This window comes from Electrophorus electricus, chromosome 5 (assembly GCF_013358815.1).
Source record: "Electrophorus electricus isolate fEleEle1 chromosome 5, fEleEle1.pri, whole genome shotgun sequence".
Lineage (NCBI taxonomy): Eukaryota > Metazoa > Chordata > Actinopteri > Gymnotiformes > Gymnotidae > Electrophorus > Electrophorus electricus.
This window is the reverse complement of record NC_049539.1, coordinates 11,034,954-11,062,293: the sequence shown is the minus strand read 5'-3', so window position 1 is coordinate 11,062,293 and position 27,340 is coordinate 11,034,954. Positions and strand designations below refer to the sequence as shown.

General features: G+C 40.1%; 2 protein-coding genes across 4 annotated transcripts; one reads left to right on the top strand and one right to left on the bottom strand.

Annotated features, from left to right (window-relative positions):
* Window positions 1-151: 151 nt before the first annotated feature.
* Window positions 152-16,327, top strand: si:dkey-199f5.8 (beta-1,4-galactosyltransferase 3). Its single transcript, XM_027005357.2, has 7 exons — window positions 152-255; window positions 7,167-8,276; window positions 9,541-9,776; window positions 12,760-12,947; window positions 13,080-13,202; window positions 13,398-13,502; window positions 13,747-16,327. The coding sequence occupies exons 2-7, from the start codon at window positions 8,000-8,002 to the stop codon at window positions 13,955-13,957; spliced, it is 1,140 nt and encodes a 379-aa protein (XP_026861158.2). The 5' UTR covers window positions 152-255; window positions 7,167-7,999; the 3' UTR covers window positions 13,958-16,327.
* A 433-nt stretch (window positions 16,328-16,760) lies between these two features.
* Window positions 16,761-27,028, bottom strand: mtdhb (metadherin b). Of its 3 annotated transcripts, XM_027005353.2 has the most exons (14): window positions 26,572-27,028; window positions 26,207-26,302; window positions 25,444-25,528; window positions 23,919-24,146; window positions 23,381-23,422; window positions 23,112-23,273; window positions 22,830-22,889; window positions 22,345-22,416; window positions 21,724-21,845; window positions 20,827-20,937; window positions 20,619-20,687; window positions 19,077-19,130; window positions 18,173-18,257; window positions 16,761-17,841 (listed from the first exon to the last, which is right to left on the bottom strand). In XM_027005353.2, exons 1-14 carry the CDS (start codon window positions 26,911-26,913, stop codon window positions 17,774-17,776), a joined length of 1,596 nt encoding a protein of 531 aa, XP_026861154.1. In that variant the 5' UTR covers window positions 26,914-27,028; the 3' UTR covers window positions 16,761-17,773. The 3 variants fall into 3 exon arrangements, with proteins under 3 accessions (XP_026861154.1, XP_026861156.1, XP_026861157.1); XM_027005355.2 differs by lacking the exon at window positions 19,077-19,130; XM_027005356.2 differs by lacking the exon at window positions 22,345-22,416.
* Window positions 27,029-27,340: the final 312 nt, after the last annotated feature.

Sequence of the window (27,340 nt, the reverse complement as noted above, 5' to 3'; positions counted from 1 at the left end):
TCTTCGTCTGTAATAAACTACCGTATCAACCAAAGAAGATAAGCTGGCTAAACTTCACAGCTTTTTTTTTTTTTTTTTTTTTTTTTTTTTTTTTTGTTTCCACGCGCACTTTGTTATCCAAACTACATCACTTCCTGTATGAAATAACGCTTTCAACTCCAAAGACGGATCCCGTCGTTTCCTTGTGCCAGATGTGATTTCACACGAAAGTCGTTTCTTCTAAATAATCAAAACAAGCAGCTTTGGAGTCAAGTGGTGAGCTTGTATAATAAACTTATAGTTATGTCTTTAACCTTAATGTTATTCTTGCCATGTTAAAGTAGATGTTCTGAGCGGTAGCTGTACCTAGTTAGCTGAGTAGCTAAGTTAGCTAGCTGGCTATAATATGTCGTAGACTGCCTCTCTGGCGAGCTCTTGCGGAACCAGACCTGGATGTTCATCTGTAGGACAGCTAGCTAACTCAGCTAAAATACACATGCAAACTCGGAATCTTTACAGAAACAAGTCTGAGCTATTTCATGTATATAGTCTTCCAAATGACAGTCGAGCTACCAATACTTTATCTAATGTAATGTTAGGTGTCGGAATGGTTAAAAGGCACGCAGCTTCTCCCTCCGTTTTGTTTTTATCCTCTACCCTGGTTACTTTACGCGCGGAATCCAGACATGAAATTGTGACATTTAGCTAGGTAACACTAGGGATAGTTAAACGACAGCGTTTTTGTCTCCCCTGGAGGGAAAATGAGTTACAGTGCACGCGTGTTTAAGAATCAGACAGCTACTACTTAATAACAAATGGAGATAAATAAATAATAGCCATATCAATGACAGTGATGGCAAGTCCATAAAGAATGACGAATGTTCGATATGGCATTGCATTATTACACTTGGCTTTATTGTATTATATTCACTGGAGTTAAAAGCACCTTGGGTGTCCACGTTTATTACATATTTGTACTGAATGGTTCTGCACATTAGTGGTATCCACTTATTATAAAATACCTAGCGGCAATTCAGCTGTCCGTTCGCGGTTTGTGTTTTCATAGTCCCTATTGTAAAGGTTATCTCTAGTATGCACACACTGCAGACATTCCACATACACACCCTATTTATTCTGAAACCTTTAGCCGGTTTTGTTCACATGTACTTGTTTGCCCACATTCTGCTCAAAGCCCCACTGACAAAGGTGAGAGGTATGGCAGGTTTGGTAAGAGCATTGATTAATGGAGGGGGGGGGGGGTTGTTTGTTGCCTTTGTTTTTTACTAGTGTCATTTTAAGAGAATATAATTATCTATTAATATCTTCTGGTTCACATTTTTTTTGCTTCCTTTTGTCATATCGTACTTAAACTACCTCACCATTTTCCATCAAGTATCATAACCTGTAGGGATCAAAGTTGACTACATCCAGTAGAGTTAATGTGTATGCAGATGCTACTTTTCCCAAGTAACTTAAGTGACCACTGCACAGTGCCATATGTGGCAGTGGCACATTGCTTTGTTTGCTGTGGGGCAGCCTGTTGGTATAGCTAATAAAAGGCTGAGGAAAATCCCTATTTCTCAGTCTCTACAGGAAGACAAGCGCTAAGCCATGTGTGAAAGACTTGTGTGGAATACTAGATGGATGGACTCGACATGCACACAGTGAGCTGAGGACTGCAAACCTGTAGATGTTGTTCTGGAGGGAGAATGATCAGCAAATGAAAGTCAGCTGTTTTTTGTAAAAACATCAAACAGAGCGTGAAATTTAAAAATAGAGTATAGATCACTGCCCGGGATATGGATTAATTTAGTTTTGGATTAAATGTCAGTGTTGATTCCTTTTAGGTATTTAGCTTTAAGACTTAATTGTTATCTGAGAAATTGGCCCTAACTGAGGGGATATTCATTTTTGTTGAAATTAAATACATTAAAAAGGAATTGACCCAGGATCTGACTTTTGATAGGTAGGGTCAGTTTTCAGAGTTTCAGAGAAGAAACTATTTATTTATTAATTTGTTTATTTTTAACACCATGAACAAAGGCCCTGGATCAGCTGTCCTGCCCTATGGAAAAAAACAGCCAAATTAAATATAGTTAGTTATTAATTTAACAAATGTGCAATTTTAAATAATTGGTGTTAAACAGGCTTCATCAAGAACTGGATAAAAAAGGATTCAGGATATGTTTATTCATTATTTGTTTAGTGATTAATTATAGCTGTCAAATTTGTCATTTGCAATGGATGTCTTTTTCTGCGTGCTGTGCCAATATCGTTTGTTCCTGGAGTAATTCACCACCACTTTATATTGACAGCCATAATCAGTCATAATAGTAATATATTGACAGTTATAACAGAAATCAGAAATCTGGTTCCTTGTATGCCCCAGTCTCTTGGCCTTTTAACAGTATGAAGAAAAGGATATTATATCGTAGAAAAGGATATTATATTGAAGAGGCCTGTTTGAGGCCTTGTTTTCTACCCAGCTCAGTTTGCCATGTTAACCAACAGCTTTTGTTGGGTTCTCTTAAATGTAAAACACACTGCCCTATTTGTTAGAGCTTGATGTTACTGATCCCTGTGGCTCTTAATGCTTGACAACAAAGTCAAAACAGCAGGTTGCCATCGTGTTCACAGTGAGAGCTCTGAGGACTCACCTTTTTTTTTTTCTCTCTCTCTCTCTCTCTCTCTCGCTCTCTCTCTCTCCTCTCTCACCCTCTCTCTCCTCTCTCCTCTCTTGGTCTTGGGGGCTAGAGGTTCAGTCTGAATACCACAGAGCTGTGCGCTGTAAACTCTGTCTAGAGAGCAGGCTCTTCCACATGGCCCAGGTGGTTTGAAATCCCGTTTCTCAGGTGGTGCAGGCCTGACCTCAAGATAGCACATGCTTGCTTCTTTCCCCCCTCTGATAACTCATTAATTGGCATTTGCTTCACATAGAACCACTAGGTTGTGTTCTTACACCTGGTAATACTTTGAGCTTAACAATCCCACACAGTTGGATTTAAGCAAAATAGAAAGCCCATGTTTCAGATGCCAGTGTAACAGGTTGGCATCTCTTCAGCTTTTTATGAAAACACCTCTTAATGAGTCCCTTATATAAATAAAGTCATTTATGAACATAAACAAGAGGAAACTGAATGAAGGAAACCTGATGGGAGCGTCTTGCATGGCAGGAGCAAAACGGGGTTTGGTGCTTGGAGAATATCGTTGCAGTGGATGTTGACTTAGTTGTGGTTTTTCAGGATTTGTTTTACAAATGGCTCCCTAAATTGGGGACCCAATGGACTGTGCATACTTGGCTAGGTAGGCCTGTCACGATCATGAAATCTGAGCTGACAGTTAATCATCGTACAAATAAATGCAATTAATGATGCCTTTTTTAATAACACAGTATAAATATTATGATAATACAAACACACACCCCTTCTGATGAAGAAGGTCATCCATTTATTGAAAAGTGAACTTGATATTTTATTAAATTTAATAAATATAATTTGCTTATAATAATTGCAAAATAAACTGCATTATCAAAATACAGTGTAAATCAAAAATAAATGTACTATGGCCAAAAACACCTACTCCTTACTGACCAGGTAAGGTAGGTTCCAGGCGAGGGACAATAACGGCTCATCCTTTTCAGGCTTAAGGCAGTTTGTTCAGTAAAAGTCCATTTATTTGAAACCCTTGGGAATGCCGTCTTTGACTTGGTTGTTTTGGAAATGTAATTTTTCAATTCATACTACTTGTCACACTTCAGCTGAATACTTTTTTTTCTGCTGTACTGAATGGCAGCACTTCTTTGGTTATGAACTGTTGGTTACACCGTTGGTTAACATAAGCCATGTAGTACTGTCATGTTGATGTTTAGGTACTCATCCCAAAGCCAAGTTTAGATACTCTCAATTTTGGCAGATTGAGTGGGATGAAGGATCCCTAGACGGTTTCTTGGGTTTGTTGTATTAGCACCTTTGCCACCGTTTTGTTACAGATTTGTCAGATCCTCCAAGTTATTAGCCTCTCCTTTTTCATTTCGCTTTAATCCAGAATGTAAAACGGTGATATTTGGCTTTGCAACCAGGTGCAAATCCATGCTTGTTTCAAAGCCTGCTCATTACAATTAAGGAAAAGAATAGCAAAGTTTGGGTTCATGGCGCATTTTGCAGGCTTCCTTTCTGATTCACTTGTTTGATTTCAAACAGCCTGTAAAGTGTGTAGGATTACATAATGTAACGAAAAACAGTGTTTAAATAAACTGATGGAAAAGATGCTTGAGTTTATTTTCAAGTATAGGCTCTGCATAACAGCCAGCAGCTGTCTAAAGCCTGGATTTTTTGCCACTTTTGTCCATATTTATACATTTACATTTACACATGGGTCAAAACCCACACAAACAAGCTGTCTGAGATTGCTGAGTAACTCCATGAGGTTTGAAACTGTCAGAAAGAAAAGGGTGTGATAATTGTGGCTCACAATGTTAATATTAAATAGTATGAATACTTTTACATTACTAGCTACATTAGGCTCTAAACTTCAGTACTGAAGTACATATATATATATATATATATATATATATATATATATATATATATATATATATGTATGTATATATATATATATATATATATATATATGTGTATGTGTATATATATATATATATATATATATATATATATGTATATATATGTGTGTGTGTGTGTGTGTGTGTGTGTGTATATATATATATATATATATATATATATATATATATATATATATATATATATATATATATATGTGTGTGTGTATATATATATATATATATATATATATATATATATATATATATATATATATATATATATATAAAATGATGGATTGATAGATCAAGACCCAGCCTTACAGTGGGGGCGTGTCGTTACAGTAGATGTGTAGTAGATATAGTAGATGATTGGCAGCTTAACAGCTCCAGCACAAAAGATCTCCTTGTACATCTCTCTCTTTTTCTTTCTCTCATTTTCCCTGCCCCACTCCAGACCGCATGCACTCCAGATGTCCTTGACGTCTAGCCATCAAATGGTGCGGACTCTCTTTCTCTCCCCTTGCTCCTATCTCTCCCTCTATTTCTCCCCCTGCCTCTGCCTCTTCTGATCTCCTGCCTCGCTCATGAATCCTTTGACCTTTCAGTCTTCTCATCTCACCCATTCCCCCTTATGCCTCTGCCTCCCCTCATGAGAGCTCTCGCTTAACTGTGTTTGCTTTTGGTTTTCTGGCAGAGAATAAACTGGACAGCAGAGCCTGAACTAGAGCAAGGTCCTCCACTCCTTCCCCTTCTGTAAAGCCAAAGCTCGACTATCTGTGCTCACTTAAGTGTGTGCCATGTGCTTAAGGCCCTCATACTGGTGCTGGCCGCACTAATGGTGTCTTTATGGCCTTTATCTCCACTCCCCTGGCCTACTTGTCACAGAAGCTCCAGGGCATGCCCACAAAAAGCTGACCCGTGTGTGTGTTGAAGCTTGGCAGGCATTCGTCTCTTAGCCATCCTGATAGCTTTAACTTTAGAATTCGACAAGTGGGAATAAGAACAGCTACTGTAGCAACAACAGTGTAATTTAGTGCTTTACAGGTGCACTGCTTTTACTTAATTCATTAAGATCATTTTCCCTGGTCTGATTTGAAGAGCACACACAGACAACAATAAATAACTTTTTTTTTTTTTTTTGAATTTCAGATCAATGGCAATGTAGCAAATCTGTTATAAGTAACATTAAACATTAGTGTTGAGTTCACAGACAACTGCTGTCCTGCCTGTGGCCATTGCGCTCTTTTGCATTGTACTGTTCTGTCACACTTCAGTGGACTAGCACAATACGCTGCAGCTTCCATGGCAGACATACACAGGAACATTTACACAAGCACACATGTTCTTTTCACCACGTCCACCTTCACCAAGTATCTACATACACCTTAGATCTGCAGAATGCACACAAGTGTCATATTAATGGCCTCTGAGAAGCGTCTGAGCCTTTCCTATTGCGCCTCTCTGTGACCTCTCTCAGCTGTGCACAGCTTGGCTGTAAATGAGGAAGAGTGGGGAAAGGAGGAAGATAACATGCTTATCTGGGCCTGACAAAAGGTCGAGTTATTCACGCCCATGCTAGTTCCAGTAGTTCCAGCAACAGCACATTGAATGTTCATGACATTAAAGTTGGATATGCTCCCGAATGGACTTCTCCCGTTTTTATCTTAATGTTTCATCAGTTTAGTTATTTGTCTATTTATTTCGGACCCTTGGTGTAGGCTGTAATTTACCTTACATTAGGAGGCTGCGAGTCCTCAATGCTGTCCCCTCTCCCACTACACCAGCTGCTTTATTTGCATGCTACCTTTCTTGCATCAAAACGCATCCTCAAGTACTTATCAGAAATCCACCCAAAAAAGATCCTACCATGTCTCCCTCTCCTCTTTTCAGGCTCCATGTCTCTTCATCCTCTTTGAGAGCCTCTTTACTCTCAGGGCGAGAGTATAAGGTGGACCGAGAGGCTGAGATGGCAATTGTAAGAGAGAAAGAGCAAAAAAACAAGAGAACGAGAGTGACTGAGAGAGAGCAGGGGTCATGTAATTCTACTAAATTAGTTGACCATGCAGATGTTCAGAGAACTGCTCACACACACACACACACACACAAATACATAGTTGTCGCTCTACCATGTCTCACTAATCGGGGTGCCATAGGATTAGGATTAGCATTCTGAGAGGAGACTGTGTTAATGAGCGCTAATTGATCTTAAGAACAGCCTGAGGTGGATTAAAGCTTTTCAAAACTGATGGCAGTGGCGGTCTGTGATGCCGTGAGTGGCTGAGGGAACAGATCGCATCCGCTCAGCTCAGTGTGCGGGTTTGGTGGCTGTGGTTTCTGCGAGTCGTGTTGGAGGTTTTATGCTGGCCTCCATGCTGCTTCCCCTTCACCATCAGCACAGACCATGTCTGAGAAGGAAGCCATGTTGGAACTGACTGCAGCCTTTCCACTTGTAAAATAAAAATGCTCCAGCTTTGCCACTTGGTGTGTGTGGTTTGCTAAGTGCTTTGCAGAAGTATGTGGAAATTTGTCCGACCTAGGAGGGGAGTACACAAACAAGTCAAACATATGTCAAGAATGGCGCTCTGTATGTGTCCTCTGTAACCCTTCCACTTTTCCCTTTGTTTTTCAGACAGTGATGTGTGATTGGCCCAGTTTATGCCAGCCATGGTGATGGACCCTCCCCCTGGATCGTGACACAATGAGACTATAGCAGTGGGTGTCAGACACCCGCAACACCCACCCCTCAGTACCCCTCAGACCTTTTCCCTCTCTCCCTTGGATTTTAAGGGGCTTTGGCAGCAGCTCCTTGCCTCCTGACAGACTCGTTAATCTCTTGTAAACAGGCCATTTGGCATCAGGACACTTCTCATGGATGCCGCTGTTGAACATTCTGGAAGGAAGTAGAGAGCAAAACGAATCCTGATATACATTCTACACAGAAGCAGGAAGTGACATGAACTGCCACGTCCTTGCTAAGCATGGGAGCATGATGAACGTGCCTGTGAAACTGCATGGATAACAAAAAGCAAAGCTCAACTTGGAGATTTACCTTATTTGTCGCTGTTTGAAGACCCACCCATTTTAAGTGCCTTCTGCATTTTGTGTCCACCCCTTCACCATATCACTGTTTACATTTAAATATTTGCCCAGCTGAATCAGGGCTGAAAAGGAAACTTTCTTATATAGGTGTATTCATATCTTGTTTAAGTATACAAACTACATTATTTTTAGTTTCCTTGTGTTACAGTTCATCTGTAACTGCGCATCATTCTAGAGCTTTGGATCTGTCCAAACGCATCTGTGGCGACATTTCTCATGCCTTGCATTTGGCCTGCCCTTGTTGTCAGGGATGCGACCGCCGTAGGTTGAGTAAACCTTAGTCACACTCTATTCTTTTTCTTTTCCTCCTGACGTTGAGTAAAATAAGCAGTGTGAGAAACTCTTGACACACCCACCAGCAGCATGCCTAGTCTGAACTCCAAATGGCGATACCTGATCATGTTGTTGGGCGTCCAGCTCATCGTTATGGCACTCCTCGCCCGGGAGGGCTACCAGAAGAGGGTGACGTACTTTTTCCGGCTATTCCGGAAGCTGGACACACTGTCAGGGCAGGCAACGGGGGCAGCAGGCCACGGGCAGAACCGCACCGGTGCAGATGTCTACACCAATCTGTCGCACCTGATCTTCGTGCAGAACAAGGAGGACATGCCCTACTGCCCTAAAACGTCCCCGCTTACTGGTGAGTTTAGAGTAGCCCAGCATCACACTGCGGAACACTCTAAAGCTCAAGATGCTTTGAGGGGAGAGAGGAATCAGTAAATGTAAATGAACACAGGCACCTCATCAAATTATACTGACAATTTCAGAATATTTACTTTAGATTTTTAAAAAGAAGTGACTCATCGCTGTTCTTATTTTCCGAGAAGCATTTTTTTTGTCACAACATACTCTCTATGCCATTTTTATTAGTCACTGACTAATCTATTGCCAGCGGGTCCAATATTTATATATATATATATTATATATATATATATATATATATATATATATATATATATATATATATTTATATTTATATTTATTTTGCAGGCAACACTTTAGATCTACAATAATATCAAATGTGTCCCGTTTTATAAGCAGATTGAAATTCAGTGCATCATGTGGTGGATAACAGACTTGAGATGGAAGGAAAGATGTATTTATAGCGACTGGTTTTCCAAACTGGTTACAATTTGGTTTTGTACTTTATTCTCTTTCTTTTTGTACTTAACAAATACTAAACATTTTGTACTAAACAGATATTTTGAACCATTGCTGGATATTGATATTTTAATATTATAATACATTTCTAAAACATTTTGACAGCTCTGGTGTAGCATGAATTAGAATTACAGAAGAGTTTTGGAATAGAACTTCCATGTTGTATTACAGACCCTACATCCTGCATGTAGTTAAACATTCCTCATCTGTCTTCTTTACAGTAATTGTCATACCTGCCCAACATGTTGCGCATACCTTTGATGATTAACACAGATTGTAAGCTTTAAAAATGTGAATATCTTGGGGAGGGTGCAACATTCCCTGTCTGTCTGCACCTCTGAACCAAGACTACTTTGCCATGGGATCTGTCATTTTAGGTGTTAATCTGGCCCACCTGCTGATCAACATTTCTGTAGCATTGGTATTTTAGAACAAGGCGAGGTGCTATATGTATTGGTTGGAACTAAGGTTGAAAAAGAAGGGCTTTTCTGACTTAAACAGTAATCCTGCTCTTAACATTTGATGAGGTGTTTTAGTATTTTGACTCAACTTTCTTTTAACTGCTGCCAGCCTCAAGAATTACCATACATGTTTTATTCCACACTTTCAACATGAATTTGAAATTGCTGCTTGCTGATTAGTTGTTCAGTAACTTGTTGGCTGAGATAACAACAAATGATTGTTGTGGTAACTGTTATAAAAATATATCTTTGTCCCATCTCCTCCCCCTTTTTTTCTGAAAGTTGGACCAATCCATGTTAGCTTCCCCTCGGGGCTCACTCTTGCCCAGGTAGCACGGAAGAACCCAATGGTGGTACGTGGGGGGCACTATCGGCCGCCAGACTGTGAGGCACGTCACCGCACAGCCATAGTAATCCCCCACAGAAACAGAGAGCACCACCTGAAGTTCCTGCTCTACTACCTACACCCATTTTTACAGCGGCAACAGCTTAGCTACAGTATCTACGTCATCCACCAGGTGAGGCAATCATATATAAACATACACAGACACAGGTGTGTTACATAAAAACACGTACACACACACACACACACACACACACACACACACACACACACAAACATCATGTTTAGGTGATTGGCACCTAAACTACCTCACTACCTCTTCTACTGTACACTCTTCAAAGACACCCCCCCCCCCCCCGCTTTTTGTTGCATCTCCTATCCTTCTTAGTGATTGGTTAACCACAGGGTCCCCTTTGCTCACTGAACATTGTTCTCTCCATTTTATCAGGATATTTGTTCTAAAGTATGTTTACATTTACAATTGTACATTTTTGCCATTTTGCAGACACTCTTATCCAGAGTGACTTACAAAAATGCTGTTATTTACTCAAAGAATGTATCCTAGCCAGTATAGTAGGATAGAGTTAAGTATACAATTGAACTTGAATACTGTTGAAAAACAGGGATCAGTGCTGATGCTTAGAAGTGCAAAACAAGTACAAGCTCAGACAATGTTATGTTATCTTTAATGTACTTCACCAGCTAGGTACTGAATGTCCTGACTAATTGTGGGGCAACAACTTTTCTATTTGCAGTTCAGAGTATAATATTCCTTATGTTGACATATAAAACACAAACATTTGCCTTTTGAGAAGGATATGATTGTTTACATATAAGTGGCCATCCATTTGTATGACTATTCATATGCTTTTTAAAAAGTATTCTGGTCATCTTAATGATTTAGTCCATTATGAGGCTCCTGAGGGATAAGCTTAAAGAGAGCAAAACAAGCCATCAGAAAAAAAGACTTTTCTGTAACCATGATATTGCCCACCTTGTGTTAGGAGGGGGTTGAGCTCCGATATGAGGCCTTGTTAGAAGATGTTGAGGATTTTGTTAGATCCTGTACGTTCAATGAAATGTGTGTGTGATGAAATTAAATCAGAACATTTATGAAAACCTTTATTCAGCATTATCAATAAAAATTGTCTACAAATACTTACAAATTTAAGTTCTATTAAACCAAACGTGTTTGTGACAACCTGAATGCCTGAAAGAAAAAAAAAGAAGCAAGATCTGGGAGCATTTTTATTAAGGAAGACAAATAAGTGTCACATGAGACATGCAAAAATAAGATGGCTTTCCAAAGAAGTACAACATGCATGCTGGTGTTTTGTCAATTTGTCCTAGCTTGTCAAAATGTCCTACCTTGGTGCATAATTATAGATCCTATCTATCAATCTATGCTACCTTGTCAGAATATAATACAAGTCTTTTGAAATACTATTTCTACTCCTGTGACTTATTGGAAAATTCTGCCAACATAAATGATCCTATAGGCAGCATAGTTTGACATTCTAAATGCCCTTATAACAAATGCCATTAAGATTTTATTAGGTAAACCACAGAAAATGCTCTCATTGTTGGAGCCAATAGGTAGGTCAATTCGGTAAGCTAAATCACACTACCAGAAAATGCTCCCAGTGTAATTGTATTTGACTTTCATGGACATTTAAGTTTGCTGAAAATGTTAAGACAAAAAAAGAATCCTCTTTAAAAACATCTATCTTGACAACTGTGTTTACTTCTAAAAACACCATAGATAATTGCAGTAGAAAGTAACATGTAGTTGATGTATTGTGAGCTAATCTGAAGATAAAAGTCCTTCTTGATGCGCGCATGGATTTTTAAAATTCAGCAGCATACATGATTTAATATATTGAAGTACTCATGAACTAAACCAGGTATTAGATGATGATAATGGATTGCCATAAGGAGAAAATGGATAAACAACACATTGTTTTACTACTTATCACTGTTTATTACTACATATTACTTAATTATTAACTTATATAATAACAATATTTAATTAGTACTTAATACTTAGTTAGGCCTACTAACCATGGGGCAAAGTGTTTATGGGCGTGTTGCTAATCACCAAACTCTTCTATGTGCCAGTGCAGTACTCCAGGTAGGACAGCTTGATGGGTAGGATGGAACTTTGTGTCTGTGAGGACATACAGCTCAGCAGCATAGTCCACAATTAAGATCATTTGATGTAATAAGATAATAGCTATATGCTAATGTTACCCTTTCCAAATTACTGAAGCACTAATAATACTAGTCATTAGAATATTCTAACCCAAATGTATTTATATTTTGGATGCATTTAGCAGACTGCTTCCAAAACCTATTGAACATGTTGTAGTTTGTGGAGTCATGGCATTATATTCATTAACTAGCTATGTAAAACTGGTTAAGCTTCAAATGCAGCCAATTCTGTAAATGTATTTTGTGTTACAACAGCACGTTGTCCTGGTCCTGGATACCTATTCATGTATACGCCATAAAGTAAAAATGTTAGAAGTCATTTATTGCTGCATGGTAGTGCAATAACAAAATGAAATATGATGTCGCTATAGTAACCAGAAGTTCATAAACTTTTATATAAATCAGTGTTTTACATAATTTTACTTAAAAAATCCCCCCCCCCCCCCCAAAGAAAATTAATAGCAAAACCATTCTAAATGATTTTAATTGATTTGCTATGGCCTGTTGTCCACACGCCAATTAATAAACTGTTGAGTAACGCATTTGAATGATTATCCAATTTGTTGTTGTTTGTTTATTTTATTTATTTATTTATTTATTATATCCAGTTAAATTTCCTCAATCAGCTATATATCAGAACTGGGTTTGGCTACACATCCTTAAAAGCTTTAATGAGCGTTGCTCCGTAGTGTTGAAAGTGTCCAGTGATGCCCTACCACATAATAGTAATAGTGGCAGGCTTTGGTGGACACCAAGCCAGTACAGCCATCACTGTATTCACTGCGTTATCACCTTTTTTAGATTACTGTTGGCTTAAAAACATTGACGGTTCTGTGTGGGTTCTGTTTGTGATAAACTTGTGCATATTTAAATGTTTGCTTTTTGTGTATATTTAAGTGTGTGTTTTTGTTTGATTAATATATACATGCCTGTCTGTCTGGTAAAAGGCTGGCAACTACACGTTTAACCGAGCGAAGCTGATGAACGTGGGCTTTCGTGAGGCCATGCGCGAGGCGGACTGGGACTGCCTCTTCTTCCACGACGTGGACCTGATCCCAGAGAACGACCGCAATACCTATACCTGCGACCAATACCCCAAACATGCTGCTGTCGCCATGGACAAGTTCGGATACAAGTCAGTGCTGAACGTACAGGCCCTCCTGATGGCATCCCACAGCCTTTTCATTCATGTCATTTTTTCTGTTCTAGCAGTAGAGATCTTCCAGACGTTAACCCTTACATTAGCTCTGATTCTGCTGTACCCCAGGCTGCCCTATAATATGTACTTTGGAGGAGTTTCAGCACTGACCCCCCTGCACTACCTCAAGATGAATGGCTTCCCCAACAACTACTGGGGCTGGGGTGGAGAGGACGACGACATTGGAATCCGGTATGTGTGTTTGGGGGGTTGTAAAAGAGGATAGTGAGATGGGGTCTGCCAGAGGAGGACTCACCGTTTTAGACCTCAATTTGAGAGACAGTTAAATTTTTTTTTTTTTCCTGACTGGAGGAATGTGGTGGTACATGTAAGATGTTTATCAATATAATATTATAGTATATCAATATATACACCCCCCACCTTCAGGGTGTCTCTAGCTGGAATGGTGATCACCCGTCCCTCCCTGAACGTGGGTCGATACAAGATGATCAAACACAAGCTTGATGAGGGCAATGAGGTCAACCCAAAACGGTGAGCAACAGGTTTTAACCTGCTTCATTAAACACCTGGAATGCCCTGCCAACATCTTCCCAATTCTTCTGCACACTCACATTGGGCTGGTATACCACAATTCCTGAGAAGTCTGTAAAACATTCTGTCCTGTTCACAGTGGTTCACTTAGCTTTTTGTTGGTGTATTGGAGGACGTTGGGCTGCCAAACCCTGAACTTCACAATGGATAAATGCACATGTGTTTTCTTCTTTCCCCCTTGCAGGTTTAACATGCTGGCTAAGACCAAGCAGACATGGAAGCTGGATGGGATGAACTCTCTGGAGTACGAAGTCCTCTCTCGGGAATACCTTCCCCTCTACACCAACATTACAGTTAACATTGGCATTGAGGAAGGAGCACCTGCCAACCCACACACCCAATTGGAGGGTATGCCCAAGGAGGTCCTCAAAGACAATCAGTCTCTTGATAACTGATCTCACTCCCACTACCCCAAACAAACGCAACCCATTACCAAGTGCAGTGACTAGGTTGAGGGAAATCATGTCTTTACTGCACTCCTTTCTTTAGTTTTGAAATGCTGGTGCCATAATCCGTCTCTTTCCATCTCTCTCTCTCGCTGGCTTTTCTGCTCGCACAATCTCTCACCATGTTGGCTTTTCTGCACATTCTGTCCTTCTCCATTTGATTTACCTGATCAGTCAGGGCAGTGCAGACCTTTTCACTTCCATGTCCAAATGTGGAGAGAGATCCAGACTGATGGGAAATTCTGTGGGTGATTTCTACATCCCTCGGTCAAGAGTACAGAAGGACTGTGACTTGCACACTCTGTCCTGCAGCACAACAGTGACTGTCCTCAGTGCCAGACAGGTGCTGGCTAAACCGCCGTGGCCTTAGACTTAAGCTGCACTCTTTGTCCTCTTGAGCTCTTCTGTTGTTTTTTGATACTGTCTAACATGCGGGTTCAGGTTCTTGTTAAAATTCCAGCATTAACTCATGCATTTTATGTCTAGGAAGGCCAGAGCATTGTGAAACTGGCTAATCTGGAAGTGCAGACAGCATGGGTTTTAGCTACATTTGTTTGCCAGTTGGAGTTACTACTACTCTGCTTTTTATGAACTAAAAATGAAAGTAGAGATGAACACTATTTTTAAACTTTCTATGGGATTAACAATCCAAATTAGCCTGCTCTTCAAACTCTTTTGTAACAGTTACCACTGCTCTACATATGTGCAAAACATTCTCCTCTTTCTCACTCTGCTACTGCTTCTGTCTGTCCACATCTGAGCTATTTTATCAGTCTGTTCTTTTTATGTCATTCGCTGGATTGTGTGGGGGTTGTTTGTGGCAGGGTTTTGTCGGGCACTATTTTAGCTCGTTACTAGATATTTATCATTGTTGTATTACAGTGACTGGTGGTATGTAGGTGACATGACTCATTTTTCTCCTCCTGTTTGTCAGAGCTTCACCACTGTTTCTATGCTTTGCTGAGTGTTCTTTGGGGGAAATGGGGAAATTCCTAAGTGTGTCTTTGTATGGTTTGACCTTGCTTACATAATGGACCCCAGAGTGCCAAGATATGGTTAAGTGAATACCTACAAAGCATTTTTTTTGTTTGTTTGTTTTTTTAAATCCACAGAATATTGATGTAAAGAAGAAATGTCAGTTATGCCTTGCACACCTTTAGACATTGGAACTTGCTGAGAATGATCTTTAAACCAACTGAACTGATGTTCTGGCACTCTGTTTAGACAGTTAAGTTTTAGAGATTTTGTCTGTCCTTAAACATGTACTGGTACTAGCTCAGTTAACCAGGTGCTGCTCTTAATAACTGGTTAGCCTGATGTTTAGCATCACTTAGCAGTAGTCTGCACTGATTGATTCCATTTGAAGATCACATAATGAATCAAGTCTTCTTTCTAGAATTTTTTTTTTCACTTTCAAAATGGTTTTTGACCACTCTTAGTTTGTGATTAGTTCTTATTTAATGAGTGTGGTACACTCCAATGGTTTATTGTAAGACTAGAAGAGCTCATGCCATTGTCCTGGCTCAAACCAAAGAGTCATAGTCTGTATAGCTGTATGACACAGACTGGTCCGCTGGACTAACACACCGACAGTAATGTGATGAATGCAAAAGCATGAAGTGTGTCTGTGTGTGTGTATAAATGCATTGGTGCTGGGTAATAGGAGTGTAGTATGGATGAATGAGATGTTCTGAGTTGGCCGATGTAGTGGGGGCTATACTTTCCCCTTGTGCTCACCATAGGAATACTTCGAACACGTCCCCCCTATGCTGGTCGTAAGAGTAATTTAGATACATTTGATATTAGAAGGGCAGATATACCAAATATTTTCTTTTTCAGACTTTTAACTATGTGGGTTGTTGCACAAAGCGAGATGCATCAGTCTGGCAGATTTCTTGAATCAGGCTTAATTAACCCAAACTGGTAAGGGACATTTGTCACATTTGGCTTGGGATATCTACTCCCCCGCCCCCAATAAGTCCTTTTACAGTCTGAATGAAGTGTACTTCAGGACAGACCAGCTAAAAGTACTTGCCAGTGAGATTAATGAACTCCATCTTATTTCCTGTGATCATCCTTTGCCTGTATTCCAGCATATCCAAGCCATAAAGGGAAAATAAATACAGTAGCAAAATAAGCCACCACAGTTTTGGACTAGGTTTAGGGTTTAACGCTAGCAAATTTACTATTATTCTTCAGCACCAATAAATAAGTAAAATGTAAAAATGCAAAGTGAAGATGGGTACCTGAGATTGCTGACCTACAAGAAAGTCTTTTGTTCTTGTTTGGAAGTAAGCAAACAACACCACCAACTCAAGCCTGCTGTGCTGGCGGTGGAGCCAGAGGCCTCACTGAGGGAGAGTCCAAAGGGAATATTTTCCTAAATGAGGCTAATTCACTTGATGGGCAGTGGGAAGAGGGTAGTAATTCAATGTTAATGTTTTATTTTGTTTTAAATAATGAATCCTGCACACAGTAAATAGTGGCCTTATAATAAAGATTAATAAAATAAATATGTTCGAATTGTAACAGTTTTTGAATCCTGTTTGACTGAAAAAAAAACAAAAACAAACAATTTAAAGCCATTCTAACCTGCAACATTAAAGCGCTGTCACTTCCTGAAATTGTACACAATTTAGAAAACCTGTGTATGACCCTATAACCAGAACATTTAAGAGCCTCTAGGGGACAGGCCTCAAAGGGGAAATTGTATATCAATTCAGCAGAATAAATACAAGCAGCAAGCAAACTGTTAAAGAAACCATGTTTATAATGTAACTTTTTAAGGAGACTCGACTGATATTACTGACAGGAGGAAATCGCATGCAATGGACAGTCATTTGTTGCTGTCGCTTTGCACACATGCCATTAAGGCATCAGACTTCTGACACAGTCTTTTCACAGTGGTTCACAAGCATTTGGCCAACACTACAACGATTTTGAAGGGAAATGTCGCTCAACATAATGAGATTTTCTGATTTCCTCTACACAGGCTCTTAAACCATAGTGGCATGGCATTTTTTTCATTATACTTTACATCTGTAGCTCCTGAGCTGTAATGACCAATGAGTTACAATCTGTGCATAAACACTGAGCACTGTCACCTTTTAAAAACAAACACATGCAAAACATCAGTGTACAAATGGTTAATTGCTTTTCACAAGGGTGACAAAATAATTTCAAACTGAATGTACACTGCTTAACAGACTATTAACATCTATTAACTTTATGAAACATTTTAAATTTTCACATATGGCTTTTGTTATTTTCTGAGTAAAGGTGTCTACAAAAAGATTTTACAGCACAAATAAAAGAAACAGTAGGGGCACTGCTTCAGCTCCTGCCCTTTACTCATAGTTCAGGAATTCTTAAGTCTTAAGTGTTCCCAAGCTCCCCCCCCCCCATTGAGTTCGGCTCAGAAAACTCCAATGCACGTAAAAATTCCAGTCTCACTGTATAATTAGAATTAACATAGCTCAAAGGGTGTTGGACCCACAACATGTTGTTGTTGTTTTTTTTTTAAGTGTCCAGTCATGGGTCCTACTGATATGTTACATAATGCATTGTCTGAATGCAGCCAGATGGATCAGCTACTGTCAGACCCCAATCAATACTGGCAATGGCTGATTCCAGAGTATTAAAAACAAACAAAGTCAATAATTAAGAAATTCAGTACAACCAAAAGTTTGCATATCAACATTTCAGCAATTACAGCTTTTCAGGACATACACACACACACACACAACTACACACACACCTCAACACTCATGTTTCCCTTCTTGCCTTCTTCTTTTTGACCTGTTTAGGAGACTCCCAGCTGTCCTCTGGTTTTCCTAGTAGAGAATTAACACCCCCCCCAAAAAAAATCATCAGAGGCAGTGACCGTGATGCTAACATTAGGTTTACCACATGCACCTCTCTGCCTCACTAACCCTAAGCTATGCTAACTCAGAAGCTACAGCTGTGCTTTTGTTTCCGCACCAAATAGACCGGTTTCCCAAATGTGGAATAGCACTAAACCTAGAGGGGAAAAGGTGCATCACCACCGGCTTTACTACTCCAAGACCAGGCATAATGCATAGTCCAGGAACCAGCCTAAATGTTAAGGAGCTATTTTTGGTTCAGCTGAAGGAGCAGGGCTACCATGGCAGGGGGATGTCTTACTTTGTACAGGTGTAGCTGTGCTCTTGATGGAAGCCTTGGGTTCGGGAGGCCTTGGTGCAGCACTGGACACCGCACTTTCCTGCTCCTTTACATAAGCACGCGCGCACACACACACGAAAAACAAAATAAGTCAGCAGAAAGCCAGACATACAGCATGACCCAAACCACACATCTGCAGCAGTGTGGCTCAAGTGACTGCTGCTGTGTTTCTTTCCCCAACAGCACAGATCAAGTAAAAGATGGGGGGGGGGGGGGGGGGGGGGGGGCTATGCTAACTTGCTGCTTTCCTGGTGCAATTGTCTTGGCTATATGAGAAATACTTCCTGAAATTATAGATGACTATCTAGATGTCTCAAATTGTTGTGCATGTTGACAGACATGATGTTCAAAAGGACCAATCAGAGTTCTTAAACAGGAGTGGGGTGTGAATGTTTGTGTACCATTTGATTTTTTTTTTTCCCAATTCACCACTTCTATTTCTAGCAAGGGGGTAAAAACTACCAACACTACGGCAGCACCTGCTGAATCCCTGGCTGACCACCTCAACATGCTTCAGCTCGTTTTTCCTGCCACATCCCATGGTGACAGGCAGCCAAAATACACACTGCTAAAAAACACGATCGGCAGCACCCTTCCTCTGCGTGTCACTGGCAATCTGCAGGCTGATAAGGATAAGGAGTAAGCCATCATGCTGCGCATTATCAGTTTTTCAGAAAAGATGGAAGATCTGGTGTGTGCAGAAACCAAACCGCTTTCCCAGTCGAATGCTGCTAGATTAAAATGGCTGATAATTGCAAAGCAACAACAGGCATTTATTGATATTTAAAGGGTTAATGCTGAATGTGGCCCACGCCACCTTTATCATATTCCTATTCTTACTGGATACAGAAAGAACAGAACTCACTTTGTATTCTTCAACAGAACTCACTTTGTTATTCTTCAGCAGAATCAAACTAATCTGGAGCCAAAGACAAAGGTTATATAGTTAGCTCTAGATCCCACACATTTCTAATTAATGATCTAATTACTTCACATAAACTGGATTTCCATGTCCTTAAATAAAACCTGTTTAAACCCGAAGAGCAGTATAGCTGTTCATTTTAATAACTTTAAATTTTAGCATGGCATGCAGAGCTACATGCATGATCAATCAGAAAAAGCTCCAGAAATCAATATTTGTAAAACTATATCTTATCATTTTACATTTAAGGAATAAGTTATACAAATTATTTTGTCATTTTTCATTCACACTTTGCAAGCAGAATTTGTTATTTTAATAATTCCTCTGTTCTTAGGCTAAATGGGCCCTTTCCATGGACCCATGCAGTACATTTTCAAGAGTCAGTCAGAATACATCTTACACATGAAACATGTCCAACTACTGCTTGTTCATATTAGACACTTTTTTTGTTTGAACAACAAAATAAAAAAATATATTCAAGTTTGTATACCCACATTGCTGTGGCTTTTTGCAAAGTAAAATTTTTTTACTGCACGATTGCTCAGATATTTACTGTATTTTTTTTTTTTTTTTACTGGAATTACATTTATAGTTCTATGTATTTGGTTAATGTAGACTTTATGCAGTTTTTGTAGCCCATATCTAGACATTTTCATTTGCACTCGTAAACTGAAAACACAAGAAAACACCCCTGACGTAGAGCTAACGAAACTGTTGGTGGAATAGCTACTCCTCTTAAAACCACATTTTACTGCAAACACTTTGGACTTGGTGACTTCTTCTCCTCTGAATACCTCTGTACTGTGCTAAAAAGGTACAACACATTTTACTACCTACTCAATTTATAGGCTTCCTACATACTCTACAGTTTTTCTGACTGATTTTGACTGTTTTCTTATGACTTGTGACTAACAACATCATAGATAATCCCACAGAAAAAACTGCCATTTTGCGGACACCTTTGCTTTGTCTCAACTGATTAAACAGGACACCCACAAGCACAGGCATACATGACCTGGTCATTAGCAAATAACTGAACATATTGTCTATAAATAAACACGGACCTAAAAGAAACATTAAAAATTTAATTTCTAAATAAATTCAAATTTTGATACATTCATTATCAAGATAAGAGATGAAAATAAAGAATAAATTAAGAAATAAAAGTGCTGAAAATGAAGATAAAAGTGCTTTTCTTTATACAGACAAACCTAGTTTGATCAACTGAAGAAGTTGCAAAACAAGACACAAGCTGTGAGAGCTAGAGAGATTTATGGCAATTTAGATCCTTCATCTTAACACCCATTTGCAATTTGTTCTACTTAAATCAACTTTTTAATTTTATTATCTTTATCTTTTACTTTTAATCAGTGATTGTATCTATGCAATCTGTCTTTTTTGCAAAGACCTTCCTGAGGCGATAGTGCAATAGCAAGCTTATTTCATCCTGGGATCTCTTCAGTGAATCACTCCGAATGACCTTACCTTGACCATTTTAGGCAAAACATCCCCTGCAGTGTCATGATCTTTGGCCACACCCACCTCACCTTCCACCTGGCAGTCGAAGGAAAGAGGAGTGAGACTCGGCTCCATTTTAAAAACCATTTAACCCAAAACCTGATCCTAACTGCACTGGAGCATCTGGTTGTGAATCAGATCCTGCAGGAAACAGCATTGTCCATTATTCTGTCACCTGAGCACCACATCCAGCTTCCTCCTGCCTCTTCTTCCTCTTCTTCTTCTTCTTGCCTTTGCTGCTGCCAGAAGCTGTAGTTTCATCTTTGTCTTTTTCAGCGTCGGATTCCTGTAAGACGCCACAAGGTTAAAAATGATTACACGGTTTTTCAAAATACATTTACAGGCTCGCTAAATTTAGGATTCTGCAGGACTCTTCAGTTTCATGTCTCCCTTAGTCTGGAAATAGCATTTCTCTGACAGTCTTCTAGAATACAAAACCAATTCAGCTGAACTATTTCCAGAAGCCTGGGGGTTATGGTAAAGATGGCATACCAAATGAGATTATCCAGTTTCTTTTAAAATTTATTCTTTCGATTTGTTCTTCATGTGAAAGCAGATCAAGCTTCAAAAGAGAAACTGAATGTGTGTAGGGATCAGTAGAGTATATCAAACTGAACAGAGGATAAAATGGGACTAGGCTTGGGCACAAACTTCACATAGATCATATAAGCAACGGTGATGGTTGTTAAATTATAGGGCAGTCTGTATGCCAGATACACTACTGTAGCTTGGCCATTAAAGAAAAAAAAAAGGGCGGGGGGGACAAAAGGACTCGGAGAATAAATACGCAGAGGCAGAATGTTTAAGAGAGCATCTCTTATGAAGGATTAGGGCCTTTGTCAGCACTGACATGAAAATAAGCTTAGTGTGATTTTCTTTTTAAGGAGAACATTACAAAACCCAATTGTTACAAAATCTGTCTAAACTAAGACACCTTTCATGGCATATGAAATTAATAAGATGTAGTAAATATAAATAAATAAGCAAAACACAAGGACGTGATACACAAGATGTGATATGGTTCAACGGGGGGAACTAGGCTTGGATTTATCAAACGGCACTACCGACTGACCTGCACCTCCGCTAATGTCGGCTCCTCTTGGGACACCGCGCCCTCTGGTGGCTGCACCTCGTAGTTTCCCCACTCTTCACATGGCGCATTCCAATCAGATGCAGCGTCCGCAGAGCCACAGTCTAAACCACACAGCAACTTGTAATCCGCCACGAAGCCCAAAAATGCGCATGATCTCACCTTTGTCTGTATACATACTGTTATTAGAACACTATGAAAGGTATTTTTAAACACTTGATGTTTACAGCTGCTGGAAGCGGTGTTCAGTTGCACTTAACTTCTGACAGATTTAGCCACCAAAAAAGTCCAACCCTTCTCTTCAAACCCATGATCTTGCTACGTGTCTCTCCAAAGCCCTTCTCTTAGCCTACCCTGCTGCCTGTGCTGGGGCAAAATAACTGAAAGCAGTGTGGTCCGTATCTTTGTAGAGACGTTTCCTGATAGATCCATGTTTAAATTTTAAGTTGCTGAACGGAGCCCTAGATAAATCACAGATGCCCCCCTCCCTCCCCTGCAGAGCATCTATTTTGGTTTAGCTATCAAGTGAAAAACATTAAATGACAGCAGCTTAACTGGCGAATTACTAGTCCTGCAGGGTTAGAGAGGTCAGAAAGCACTTACTCAGCCCAGACCACTCATCTAGCGCAGATGGATAGGTCCAGGAAAGGTTGGAAACAGCCTGTGCTTCAACAACTGTATGTACATGCATGTGCACGCGCACGCACGCACGCACGCACGCACACACGCACGCACACACGCACGCACACACGCACGCACACACGCACGCACGCACACACGCACGCACACACGCACGCACACACACACACACGCACGCACACACACACGCACGCACACACACACGCACACACACACACACACACACAGCAAGAGAGAGCAAAAGAGAGAAAGAAAGACAGAAAAGCAAGGAGCATAAGGGATGAAAGTGCGCAGTGCACTGCTTTACATTTTCCAAGTTTGTGATTTTATGAAGAAGTCTAAATGAAGACCTGAGTAACTGGCACAGTGTGGCAGTTAATGACTAAATTAATCTTTAATTAAGGACTGAATATTCATGCACTTAGTAACAGCTTTTTAAAAAAATGTACCTGCAGTCAGTCCTGGAAAGGAGACAGGAATATGAGATCCATCCACAATTGTCCACGAACCTAATTGAACAAACGAACCCTTATGTCTTAGAGTTTTACTTCGTCTAAGAAACAGGACAATACATTAATCTATTATGATTTAATTAAGCTGGTAAAGTGTCAATTCCAGTGTTTTGTCTTACTAGAAATGTTAAAAAAGTAAACACCACGCCATGTTTAAAACTTTCAATAACGTGAAACAGAAGACACTACCAATGACACCAACATATGCTGGCGGGTTACCTTCCATTTCCTGAGGCCAGACGGTGGGCTCGGGCTCCTGGCGCTCGGAGGGCGGGCCCATGCTTTTCCAGGTGTCTGCTGCAATGCTGGCCACCTGGGCGGAGAGGGGCGCGCACCAGCTTGATCTGTTGATGGGTGAGGGCTCCTCCCAAGCAGAATTCACTGAAGGACAGCACACATGCACTGGTACAGCAGCCAGCCATCAGCACCAAAGTCATCGCGATCTGACCTTTTCCATGGTCCACATTGTTTTAACTCAGTACATTTACCTTGTGGCAGGACAGCACGGGGAACCTCAGCCATGGCACACTCTGTAAATACACACGAAAATGGAGAGGAATACTTGGGGGGGGCTTTTCTTCTGTGCATTATGTTGGGTGCACTCAAACCATGGCATTATGCAATTCACCAAGTCACCTTGTTCACATAAATACAAGCTTTTCTACACACTTGACATAATGTGATGATTATTATATTTGATATTTATTATTATACATTTATATATTGATATTTGTTTATGCAATAAATAACTTACTGGTCTATCAGTGAAATTGGTACAATATCAGGGCTCCTATTTTGATTATGTGGGACATCAAAGCTTTGAAAACCTTTTCAAAAGACAGTAGTGATCTGATGTATATTAATTCCTTGCCCATGTTTATGTATTACTGGTGAACATGACAGGTAAAAAGCATGTGAGTGAAAAAATAGATATAAGCATGTCACGTGTTGATTGGAAAGCCAAAGCCAAAAAAGTAAGCCGACATAAGCTCTCCGACTGTCTCCGTCTCCTGTAGCAGAGCTGACCTTTCCTCTGCCCTGTAGAGATGGCTGGATTGCTGCTACTTGTTTTGATGCTGATGGATGATGGGATTGTGATTTTTGCTTCCTCTGCATCCATTATGGGTTGCTCAGCAGTGGCAACCATGGTGACAGGCTCCGGTCCTCCAGGGCTGCTTGATCCATCACCCGCACCCTTATCCTTCCGCCGCTGCCGTTTCTCACGGTTACTGACTTTAGTCTCCCAGTTACCAGCTGATGAGAGCATACATAGACATAAAAAGCAAACACACACACACACACACACACACACACACACACAACTACAATTACTGCCACACTCCATCTTACAATAACCTATAAGTGGTCTCCAAAATATCCGCTACCCAGACAACTAATACAAGAACATTATATTCACCACTGCAATCATTTCCCATGCAATGATCATGAGTGATCTGTAATCTCCATATGAACAATCTGCACTCACTAGCCACCTTATTAGAAACACTTACTCTGAGATACACCTTCAAGCTGTACAGCTACAGAGTGTCCCTTTATTGCCATGTACAATTTGTCTTAACCACCTTCAAGCCTCTCATTAGTGGTCAGTTTCTGACAACAGGGCTGCTATTGGCAGGATATTTCTGAGTGTCAGATCACTCCAGCCATGACACAGACATGTATACTTGATGAACTTGTACTAGGGCAACACCCACAACTGTGCCACTACTTTGCCAATGTTAATATGGGAATGGTCCACCCACTCAAATAGTATCTTGTGAACAGCGGTCTTGTGGTCAGAAAATAACCAATGATAAACAGAGAACCAAACCCTGAGCCCACCCCACCCCCTCCGGAACAGAGTTAAGTTGAGAATGTTAGTTGAAAATTACATTTTTATCAGTGGTAATTAAGCACAACACTAATTGATAAAAAAAAAAAAAAATGTGGAAAAAAAGCAGATAGCAGCCTCTAAATGGCTGGCTAATAAATAAAACTGCTCATTTCCATACAGGAGATCAGAAGAGGTTAACTGGTCATTGTCTAAAAATGATAGCTAGCTAGCTAAGATACTGAAATGGTGGCTGTCGCTATTCATATGTACAATGAGATTTAAAAAAAACATTCAACTGAAGCAATATCCCTTTCCAACACAAATGTTTCAGCCTGTTTAAAACTGCTGTACAATTCTGTGATGACAAATTGTGAATGCTCAGTCATAAGACCATAAAGTAGTTTAACTGAATGAAGAATGAAGACGTGAATACACACAAAGCAATGCCCAAATATTATAAATAAGGGCACGCAGAATATAAAAAAAGCTTTCCACTTTATTAGGTGCTAATTAATTAATAAACTAGATGTGATAAAGGTCCAAAATAGTGATCTCAAAACACTGCAGATACCATACAGTAAATACAATGAAGGTGTTTATAATAAAATGGCTGTAGAGTGTACAGTATTTACATACATGTTATCACAATTCCATATTCAGGGGCAGGGCATCTCTCATTCATAATGACTGTATTGGTTGTCCTAGCAACAAACACACCTTCATCTGGCTCTTTGCGCTCCGTGGGTCTGCAGGACTTTGTTTCTTTTGCTGGGGCTTTGGCCTTTTTCTTATTCTTCTTGACCTAAGAACAAACAATTAGTTGTTTGTTTGAACTCTGGTAGGAGTGTGCAAACCCATAGATAATCCAAGCATTATATAAAAAGTTTAACAACCACAAAAGATATATGTGAATCCCTATGAAGGAACATGTAATCAACTTTTAAATTATTATTATTTATAATGCAATTTATTATTTCCTGTACTTCAGGGCCTTAAAATTCATCTTTCCTCATCCCTTTTTAGGACACAATATAACATTCTATAAATGAATCCTGTGGCAATTTTTTCATCTGTCAAATCAAAACCCTTTCATATCACTAGCCTGTTGACTTGTCAGAATGCCAAGGCACATGCTAGCTTCCAAGAAAGTGAGGCCACCATCCTCAGTTGTGGAACACTACTTTGCTCAGTAAGGAGCGCTTACTGTACATTGCACCAATGCTCAACCAAGATGCATAACTCCAAAACAAGTCTGCTGCATCTGCGAATTAAGATGGCAACCCGACACTGCCAGCCGGTGCTTTCAAATCAATGTCTTTAGTTGTCTCGCTACGCGCGATCGCCATCGATAAGAGCGTGAACATTTTATTATTCAAGTGGTCTCAAACTTTTCTTATTTTATTAAACAGACGGATAACGAAATCCCAGAAATAAAGTACGTCTTATTTGGGCGGGCATCTAACTAGGTTAGCTAACCTACCTTATCAGTCTTAACCTCGGGCGGATCCTGGCCTTGAGGTGCTGCTGAAGTGACTTCTGGTTGCGGTTCAACTGCAAGGCCATTTCGCTGAGGCTTCTTTAAAACACAGAAGAAAAACTCAAATCAGAGATCAAATAAGCCCGATAAAGCATTACTAGCGACTTGGATAATTATCAAGAACTGTAGGGAAATCGTGCATCCATGCCTCTTCAGGTCGGATATTTCAACAAAAACAAATAGATTAGTTTAAAAGGTAAAGAGTCAAATATTAACACACAGTAGCCGACTGTCTAGGTATCAAAAATAAATTAACTAGCTAGTTAGCTCTTTTATTTCGTTATGGACATGGCTGGCTAGCTGGCTACCTTATCGCTAGCTTTTTTTCTGCTCTTCTTCTTCGGTTCGTCGGGTTTTTCTGCCTTCGTCGGTTCTGGCGTAATATTTTCTGGGATTTCCCTCGCCGTCAACGGGCTGGACAGCCTTTTCGGAATACCACGGCAAACGGAGACCCCCAAAATCAGCACAAGACACAGGCCGAGCCACGCAGTTAAGAGGATAACCCATGGTGGGTAAAGATCGAGCTTCAGTCCCAAATCTACTCCGAGTTCAGAATGAAGAAAGACGAGGCCAGCCGAAAACAACTCTCTCAGCGAACTCGCCATCTGCTCGACTTGCTGTGAAGCCATCTCCTGCCAGCTCCGTGCCATTTCAACGCGTGTTTGGAATAATCGATCATAAAACTAAAACATGTTATTAATCAATCAAATAAAAATCCCGTTACTCTAGTTTACTGACGTCTGCAGCGGTCGACCTCTTCTTCGACGTTTTCTATCTCACCGAGGAAAGCAGCAATAACGCACACGCTGGGCACAGCGCCCCCTACCGTTTAAGTGATAGATGTGGAAATTATGACATTTAATCAGTTTCGTTAGCGTTTCTAAGGGTACTACTTTTGTGTGACTTTTCAACAAAGAGACATTCGCCGATAGTCCTTCACCGCTTGTGTAGCGTCTGTTTCATATATCAATAATTTGATATTCATACATCATACAACTCCTCTTGTCATTTTCTTATTGGACGATAGGTTGCGCTAAGGCTCTTCATAACGTTAACACAACCAAGGCGAAGAACAGC